The sequence below is a fragment of the Pseudomyrmex gracilis genome, unplaced genomic scaffold (assembly GCF_002006095.1).
Source record: "Pseudomyrmex gracilis isolate BER0280 unplaced genomic scaffold, ASM200609v1 scaffold_0, whole genome shotgun sequence".
Lineage (NCBI taxonomy): Eukaryota > Metazoa > Arthropoda > Insecta > Hymenoptera > Formicidae > Pseudomyrmex > Pseudomyrmex gracilis.
Genome location: NW_018020584.1, coordinates 1,652,444 through 1,661,923, shown reverse-complemented (window position 1 = coordinate 1,661,923; position 9,480 = coordinate 1,652,444). Strand labels below are relative to the sequence as shown.

Below are 9,480 nucleotides of genomic sequence, written 5' to 3'. Positions count from 1 at the left end.
ATTATCGACACGACGTAGTTGTGGACAACCGACTGCTACTAGTTAGTTCGCACGGCGCTCGTTGGCGCTACGAGCAACCGCCCCGCTTGCCCCCCGATCCCCGCGCCTATTCCGCGATTCAGTGACGCGTTGTGTACAAGAGATATATAATTCCCAGTATCAGTTATCTTCTCCTCCTTTTCGGCGTTTGAAGCGTTAATGTAGCGTGTGTGTGTGCTTTTGGAGGTGAAACTGATTTAGAGCCGAAGTTTTTCGACATGTCAGAATCCCGAAGAGATACAAGTAACGCAAATGCGCATTATTTATCTTTATCGTAATTTACACTCATTGTTTAATAACGTTTTTTTACTGTTCGCGATCTAAACGGGAATAGGTGGTAACCTTGACGAGAAATATATTGTGAAATTCAACACGTGGCTTGAATTCTCGATACCACTTTTCTTTTCTTATTTAAATTTATGACTATTTCGATGGGATTTGTAGCGATAAGAGATATATGTTTATGTCACGCGGCGAGAATAAAATTTTCGACCGTGATCTGTATCTTAGTTTACTTTAAATATTCATGATACTGTTGCTTAGACATGAAAGGCTGAAAGCATGTTGAAGATACAATAAACATTGTTATTATTAGGCCATATCGATTTAGTTACTTGTTTTGATACTTTCTTTTCAAATATAAATTCTTAGGTTCTGAATTAGATTCTGAAGGTTCATATAGAGAAACAAACAGGAGCAGACAAAGAAAACGTAAATGGGTGTATCCGTCTAAAAAATATAAAGGAGTATTTGTCCTCGTTCAAGACAACCAAGAAACATTAATAACCAAGAGTGTGGTACCTAGAATAGCTGCGTATGAAGGAGAAAAAAGAATCTATTTTCTGGTAATTACTGCCTTATGAGATTTTGATGATTTTGCTCTCTGTTTCTCATATTGCACGTGCACTCTTAAAATAGGATAAATACAAACGGGAAAGAATTGAGTACAGAATTTGGGATCCATTTAAATTTAAATTAGCTGCTGCTATTCGTAAAGACATTAACAATATTTATATAATGCCCAAAAGTAAAGTATTATACTTGGGTGCAGAATCGGGCACTGCTGTGTCTCATGTTGCAGATATAGTTGGTCTGGTAAGTAAACCACCAGAAACATAAAAGAATTTTAACTTGTGCACACATTAGAGCCAAATTGATTTACTATTGCCAATTTGGTGTCGAAGTGGTGCTAGAACAATTATACGCTTGTTTTTTCTATAGTGAGTAAGATTTGATTTTACTTTGAAAGGAAAACTTGCGTACAAAGTCCATACGTATGTATATATTATTAATACTAAACAAGTATATATTATATTTAGGAGTAAAATTCAATATCTCAACTGTTTTATGTACACAGGATGGAATTGTTTATGCAGTAGAATCTGTCCAGAAACATATGAAACAGTTGGTCGAAGTTGCTCAAAAAAGGAGTAATATTGTTCCTATACTTGAGGAAGCGTGGCATCCTTACAAGTACCGAATGCTTATAGGAATGGTAGATGTCATTGTCTCTGATATAGCACGACCGGATTACACTGAAATTGTTGCAAAAAATGCGCACAACTATCTTAAAAATGGGGGTCATTTTGTGATATTTATTAAAGTAAGATATACAGGGTGTTTCAGAACTATGGGATCAAACTTCTAGGGGTTATTCAGTGCAACAGTAGAAAACATTTGAGTATAGGGACCCATGTCCGGAAAAGTGTCACTACCGCACTACGGCCCTAAGACGCGTTAAAATTTAGAAAGACGATGAATTGCCTAAATAGGATTTAATGCATTTAATGTTTGCCTTTTGTACATGATATCATCACAACAATTGTTCAAAATGTCAAAAGGCAAAAATTAAATGCATTAAATCCTATTTAGGCAATTCATCGTCTTTCTAAATTTTAACGCGTCTTAGGGCCGTAGTGCGGTAGTGACACTTTTCCGGACATGGGTCCCTATACTCAAATGTTTTCTACTGTTGCACTGAATAACCCCTAGAAGTTTGATCCCATAGTTCTGAAACACCCTGTATATGTGTATATGATCCGCACACACAATGTTGTACGATGTGTACAAAAGTGAAAATCTGTGGGAATTGTTTATTGATTTTAGATGAGCATGGATCCGTCCGACAGATATAACGACGCGTGGAGAACAGCAAGACGTAACTTGGAGAATGAGAAACTGAGGATTGAAGAGTACAAGAAACTGGATGAGAAAAATAACTATATTATTGTTGGCGTTTTCGACGTTAATTTTAATCTTGAAATACGTATGAGACTCTAAGACTCAAGCAATACAAAAATCAAAACATTATTCTAGTCAACATTTTGATAATAAAGGAATGGTGGTATCAAAGGAAAGATCTTGCTAAGCAAAAATCAAAACATTGTTCTAGTCAACATATCATGTTCGAATATCTTGTTTTGCTGGTCTGTTGTATAATCTTATTCACATATTTATTTTCATTTTCAATTCTGATGATCAGCTAGGTAAAATGTGCAACAAGATATCAATAACAAAAAACACTGTGATTCTAAAGTTGAGATTACTGTGATATTTATAACTTGCTAAAAACTTTTTATTTTATAATTTTGTGTGTAATTTTAAGGTACATGTTTCTGAATGTCTGTACGCGTATATACCGATATAAAATTCTATACATATATTTTCATATCTTCCAAATTTCATATCTTTCAAGTTCTATTCCAAATTCTCACATTAGCTCATATAAAATAGATTTTATACATTATGAATGTTACAACGAATAATATACAGACATATTTTTATATTTTTTTATATACATATATAACACGAATTCTATTGTACATATCGCACTTTTTATATTCCAACTATTTTGTAACTTATAAATTTAAGACGATAGATTAATATATATATATATATTTTTTTGTAAGAGATATTTTATAATCAAGAATTTTGTTAAAAAATGTGAAGCGATAATTGTATTTTATAGATTGTTACGCACTTGTCACGCGAACTAATGAAATAAACACACAGTTAAATACAATGAATCATGATTTTATTTGTTATATAATAATATCTACAATAAAAATACCATATCGTTTGAAAAACAATTTTCGTTACAATTATACAGTAATTTTTTATATAATAATATAATATTTAGTTTTTTTCGTTCCAAATAAGATGTAGCGATGAACATACACCTCGCGCAGTGGGAGTGAGAAAATACATTTTGTTTTTTGTTGCAAATTTTGCATTGTGGTTTCTTCACTCAGTATATGAATAGTTTTTCTTCTTCCTTCGAGTGTGTCAATCTTCCAGGCGAACACCCGAGACGACGCCGATAGAGGCGTGATTTGCGTCACATTGTTTTCTATATTCCCACTTTGTTTTTGTTTTTTTTTTTTTTTTTACAATATTTGTATTATATTTCTCCGTATAGCGTTTGTATATTATATTTTGAGAAAAACAAGTCAGAGAAGAGATACGGTGCCGTCTCGAGTGTCTCGCGTTGTTATGTAGTTTTTTTTTATTTCGTACCTCGCGCACGTGTGAGAAACTCTCTTTTGTTTTCTTAGTGTGTGCGGAGTGTGTTGTAGAAAATGTTGCATCGGGGAACGATCCAACTTTTCACCGAGACGTCGAGCTCTCTCTTTTGCGCGCAGATATATAATATCTCCGCCTATTCTCTAAAATTAACTACACTTAATACTTAATAGTAATGTTATTTCAATATATATATATATATATATATATCGTCGTATTAGTTTATCATAATATATAGAAAATACATATAACAATTATTTTTTAAATGACTCACAATCAATCATTTGACACATAACGCGCGTATACGACAAGCGCGCACGCTTGTGCGCGTATACGCGCCTATGTGTATATATTTCTATATATATATATATTTATCAGTGTGTTAATTACATGATATTTTTACACTCGTCGTACAGAGGGAGAAAAAGGATGGCGCGGAGGCGCGAAATGGTACGGGAACAGGAAGAAGGACGGGGTGAAAAAAGACATCTTTCACACATTTACATTTTACCTCTTTGCAGTACTGTTTAGTTTAAAGGGAAATTCGGAACCTAGTCGATATCTTACAGTTTGTCTATCTTGTACTGTAGTATCCTTGTATCTAGCGAACATGTCTCGTTATCCTGTGTTCTGGCAGGCGTCTCGCCTTGCCGTTCGTATCGTCTGCCTTTCGTTTAAATTGATTTTCTGTTTACTTCTCCGCTGTTTTTTTTTGTTTTTGTTTTTATTTGCCTGACTCATTCGTTGAACTCGATAATACACATATTTGACGCATCATTCGCGTATTTTCTATACGTATATTCTGTGCTCTACTTTGATTGTTACGTTACAAAAACAGATAATATAGACGATTTCTCTATCTCTTTCTTTTCTCACGTTCTTAACACTATTTTTTTGAAGGAGAAAATGTCACAAATGTGTGTACAAAACGAGAAATATTCAGAAATGCTAGAATATTCGCGACCGAATTTTTTCTTTTGTTTTTTTAATTACCACTATAATGTTTTCTGGATTTTTCTTATTTGGTGACGTATAGGATTGAACTCAGGGTCGCTTTTGTATCTTGTAACTTATCACATTTCTCATCCAAAACCTTAAACATTTAAAAAATAGTTTGACACTAAAAAATAGTTTCTTTTTTACGGAAAATTTTCAGTTCTTTTACATATAGCATGTTATACATTTCTTAAACTAAATAATGTGAGTATATATATATATTTTTTTTAACAATTTGATTTAAGAAATTGCAATGTATTAAAGAACTTGTTTTTATGCAAAATCAATAAAAAATATATAGTTTCTTACTATTCTTGGTTTTTGATTTTTCTTTGATTATGATTTTTATAATGATTTTTATAATCGTTAAAAGACAACTCTAAAAGAAAAACCGTAATAATAATTATATCCTCAAAAAAAAAACACATTGTCAAATGACACTAAAAAGATTTTTCATATAGATCGCACAGATTGCTGTCTCATCGAAGTCGCAGATTGTCAAGTTTTGCACAACACACGTCGACGATTATCTCTGTCCTGATCGCGAGCGCAGCGAGATTTTCCGCGTTTGCTCGAGGTTTTCCGAAAGTTATTTTTTTCGCTTGTTTGCGATAATAAATAACGAGAAAGGCTTCGCTCACGTCCCGACTTTCCTTCTAGTCGCGAACAACAAGCTAAGCATATCTAAACTCGTCTATAGCTCCTAACGAGATGAGAGGGGATGTACAAAGTTCCTAAAACTCCCTATTTAAAACGCTCCAAAAGATTGTTTTGCATGTTTTTTNNTTTTTTNNTTTTTTTTTTTTTTTTTTTTTTTTTTTTTTTNTNNTTTTTCACTATATTGAGCGGAGAAATATTGCTATGTGGTTGTCGAGAAGAATCATGTCGTTATGATATGTCAAACGTCCGCACATCTCGCCCTTTTCTAATTTTTTTTTCTTCGCGTGTTCGCTCTATCCAATCTCTCGTTTTCTCTCGCTCACGCACGTATTCGCGCAGCGCGATTTTTTTCTTTAGCATTTCCCCCCTTTCTTTCAGCATTTTCCACTCGCGTCGTTTTTTTTCTCCTTTTTTCGAAGAGAGAACGACGAGCGTAAAAAGAGCCACGTCGAAAGAGAAACAAGTGTAATATAAATACAATGATATCTAAGAAGAAAGCTCTCCTCTCTCTATAGGACGTATTTCGTAGTGCGTATATAGCCAATATAGAAGGAAGAAAGGAGGAAAAGGTTTTACCTTTACATTTGTATGTACATACACGCACGTCGAGCGAAGTCGGGATTATAAAAGTAAACGACACCGAGGACAACGATACACCGATCGATCTGTACATGTTGCGAGAGACGCTCTTGACATACACAAAAATATGCGCGCGAACACCTTTGACAATTATAGTATATACATTTATATTATATGTACATCTTGCAGCGGAAGAGAGAAAGAGAGAGAGAGGGGCGAGGGGAGGGAAGGGGGTGGAGAAAAGAGTGATATTTAAAAGCAGAAAGAGAAAATTCGCGTATCTCTTCAGAAAAATATTCATTAAAGTCGGATGCGATTTAAAAGATATAAACATCTCTTCAGGTATCGTCCTATGTGTGTAGCTGGCGCCAACTTTATCTTTGAAACAGAATATTGCGGACACGCTCACGAGCGGGACATTATTCTTCTCTTGATCATCTCCATTTCTTTATTCGGAGCTCTAGCCGTGACTCTTGCACCTCTTCAGTTCGATACACTCATTATTATTGATTAGCAGTAATTAACACATGAAAGTGCGCGGAAGAAAGTTCGACCTCGCGCTTCCTTCTTCGAAGGGGGGCCACCTTGAGAGTCTATTATCGAATGCGGTTGATTCAATTTTGTTCATTAACAAGAATAGCACTTTTAACCACGTTTTATTGTTAATAAACAATATCTTTCATATTCAGGTATATTCGTGGGATTACAAGTAACGCGAATACATTGCAGCACGCAAACGCATTTTTTTTTTGTTTTTTTTTTGTTTCTTTTTATTATAGGATTGTGTGAAAGAGTTGCGAAGGATAAGTCGTAACAAACTCGCGACACATCTCGCCAAGGGATTAATTCCTCGAACGTCGTCGGTTTGATTGTCAAGAATGATTTCAACAGATCATCACGAGAACGACTCTCGAGGATAGCCACGATGAGTATTTAGTTTTTTTCGCACGCAGTTACTCGATTATATTAATCAATACTAGAAGAGTGAAGGATCAGGGAGATAAGTTTTTTTTTTATCTCCGCATAACACGAGTATATACGACGCATATAAAATCCGTGATTTTTTTATATATATTTTATTGCATATACACGTTCGCTGCTACGGGCCGCGCGAGATACCTCTCTTTCTCTCTCTCTCTCTCTCTCTCTCTTTCCTTCTCGCTTAAGAAATATTAAAATTAAAAAAAAGGTCGGTAACTGAGTTATCTTTGTTCTTGTCGCATATTCGATTCAGAATTTTGTCGTGTTGCGCGATTGCTGTACGGGATAGTTGAAAGCGCGGAAAGATCTAAAGAAATTATTTTCGGAGTAAGCGCGATGGAAGGAGGGAGGAGGGACATTTTCCATTTTTTACGGAGAATAAGATAAATTTCTTTTTTTTTTTTACCATTCCGATCGCCGGGTTTGTGAGCAGAGCAGATTTTTTGATTCTCGCAATTTGATCAACATTTTAAATGTTTTGCGCCGCTTTAATCCGGTTCTCGCTGCCTCAAGAGTTTTGATTGAGTGAAGTTTGATTACAATTTGGCACAGTGATTATTGTTGAGCGTCTTACTCGCGCTCGTGCGAGGACAATCGTATCAGTACGATCGAGGGAAGTGTGGATCTTCTTCACGATTCATTCTCTCTCTCTTTCTTTCTCTCTCTCTCTCTTTCTGATCCAGTCTCGTAATGTTTTAACGTGAAGATATAGCATAATTAAGAGGAGAGATATTGACTTGCTTGTGATGTGTGACGCGATATTTGATTTTTCGTTTGATTGTTCGACACAAACGAGTAATAGTATGTACGTATTAATGTTGATTTCTCGTGAGAAAGCATGTCCCTTGCTTTATATAGCTTTTATTTCACGAAACACCTTTCCGCGTGAATCTCAATCAATGCTCGTATAACTGAAACTCTTGTTACAGCACCGATTGCATAGGAGATCATTTAGGAAGAAGAGATATAGTATAATCGTTACCAATATAAGAGCAACACAGAAACGAGCGAGATGTGAATATCAGCGTGAATTCGGGAATTCGAACGGAAATAACGAGATTAATTTTGTTTTTTTAAATAAATACTCTCGTAATGAAAAAGAAAGATTCCGCGATTATATTTCGCGAAGTTTGAAAATTCCATGAGATTATATTAATTTTAATTTTTTATAAAGTTATATAGAGCACAAATCTCGGAATACATCCACGCTCATATTCACTATTCACCCGATCATATGACGAAGGTTTTTACATTTTTCTCTATCTAGACGAAAACACATCGTTATGACAAAATTCTAACACAATCAGGACCCTCTACATAGTTGCACCTTATAAATTAATACTTTCCATAAAGCATTCACACCCGCGTTCAATGACTCAACTCGCATTTAACGGATCTAACTAACGGAGGATTGTCTGCTTAGGGTCTTTTTCATCCACGTCGATGCATCCATGAAGCCGAGTACCTCACGAGAAATTTATCGAGAAAATTCGCGGATGAATTGTCATGTCGATTGTACATAAAACTGGTAATGTCATTGCTGCATTTTATTTTGGCACAAGTTTTTGTTACGCAAAGTGTAATGTGTATGATCCTGTCTTGTTACATAATATATATCGTTATATTCTTACGGAAACTTAATTTATAAAATTGTTTTTCCATCTTGCACACCAAGCTGTTTACTTGTGTTGTTTATATATAAATATATATATATATATATATATATATATATATATAGACTGAAGGTGGATATAGACAAGAATTGTATATATATAATCAATAATTGTTGTTTTTATTTTTAATTTATTAATTTATTTACTTTTTATGAAAAGTAGTTGAAAAACGTTAGAATAATGAAAGACTTACAATACTACAAAATAGGTTTTTTCTTTAATTTATTTGCCTGATTCATATTACTATTTCATTTCTCTGACTTTCATTTTAACATATGTTGACAAACTCATGTGTCAAAACTGCCAAATATTCGGTCTTAATAATTAATAACTATATGTTCTCAGATATGCTAACATTATTAAAAATTATTCATTTAATATTTAAATTTCAAACTTCAGGTTTTGTTAAAATTAAAACTATTTCTATATTTCCACCTTCTCTCATATATATATGTGTGTGTGTGTATATATATAATAATCATACATATATATATATATATATCAGCGTGCAGTCAGGTGACAGATTATCAACCGATAAACAATCGCGAAATAATTGTCTCATGCGTCATGGGTGCAAGGCTCCCTCGGCCACGATACTTTTGCTATCTATCGAAACCTACTATTTACATCAATTCCTTGTAGACATAGCTAGCGTTTTACAGTTGAGAAATACACATTAAGTGCAGGATCGCTGGAAAGAAATCCACATGCACACACGCACACGATCATTTCACTTTTCGCAGTCTCATGTGACACTTGCGCCTATGGTTTTTGTTGTTTTTTTTTTCTCGTTTTGTCGCTCCACCACCTTGCCTCTTATCACAACACCAAACAGTGCCCACTTCAAATGAAAAAGACCCCGTATGGGGGCCTTGACTTCTGCACTATGGCAGAAGTATTTTTACTAACAACCGTTGTTAGGATAATGGATATAGTCATTATTCGTCGAATTTGCACGCACTTTATTTTTTCGATTTATAATATACTGCTAGACATTCTCACATCTTCAGATGCCCTTCCCGATTTTTTT

General features: G+C 34.4%; 1 protein-coding gene across 3 annotated transcripts; it reads left to right on the top strand.

Annotated features, from left to right (window-relative positions):
- Positions 1 to 139: 139 nt before the first annotated feature.
- On the top strand, positions 140 to 2,908 carry LOC109857649 (rRNA/tRNA 2'-O-methyltransferase fibrillarin-like protein 1). Of its 3 annotated transcripts, none has more exons than XR_002250537.1 (5): positions 141 to 884; positions 958 to 1,134; positions 1,261 to 1,313; positions 1,397 to 1,642; positions 2,146 to 2,908. XR_002250537.1 is itself a non-coding variant. In XM_020434214.1 (5 exons), exons 1-5 carry the CDS (start codon positions 258 to 260, stop codon positions 2,317 to 2,319), a joined length of 816 nt encoding a protein of 271 aa, XP_020289803.1. In that variant the 5' UTR covers positions 142 to 257; the 3' UTR covers positions 2,320 to 2,908. The 3 variants fall into 3 exon arrangements, 1 of the variants encoding a protein (XP_020289803.1); XM_020434214.1 differs by lacking the exon at positions 1,261 to 1,313 and having other exon boundaries at positions 142 to 282; positions 691 to 884; XR_002250535.1 differs by having other exon boundaries at positions 140 to 884; positions 958 to 1,313.
- The last annotated feature ends 6,572 nt before the right edge of the window (positions 2,909 to 9,480 follow it).

Coding starts and splice junctions, on each gene's coding strand:
- LOC109857649 (XM_020434214.1), top strand. CDS start 258: ATGTCAGAATCCCGAAGAGATACAA. Junction 283..690: donor AGAATCCCGAAGAGATACAA/GTAACGCAAATG, acceptor ATAAATTCTTAG/GTTCTGAATTAGATTCTGAA. Junction 885..957: donor AAAAAAGAATCTATTTTCTG/GTAATTACTGCC, acceptor CTCTTAAAATAG/GATAAATACAAACGGGAAAG.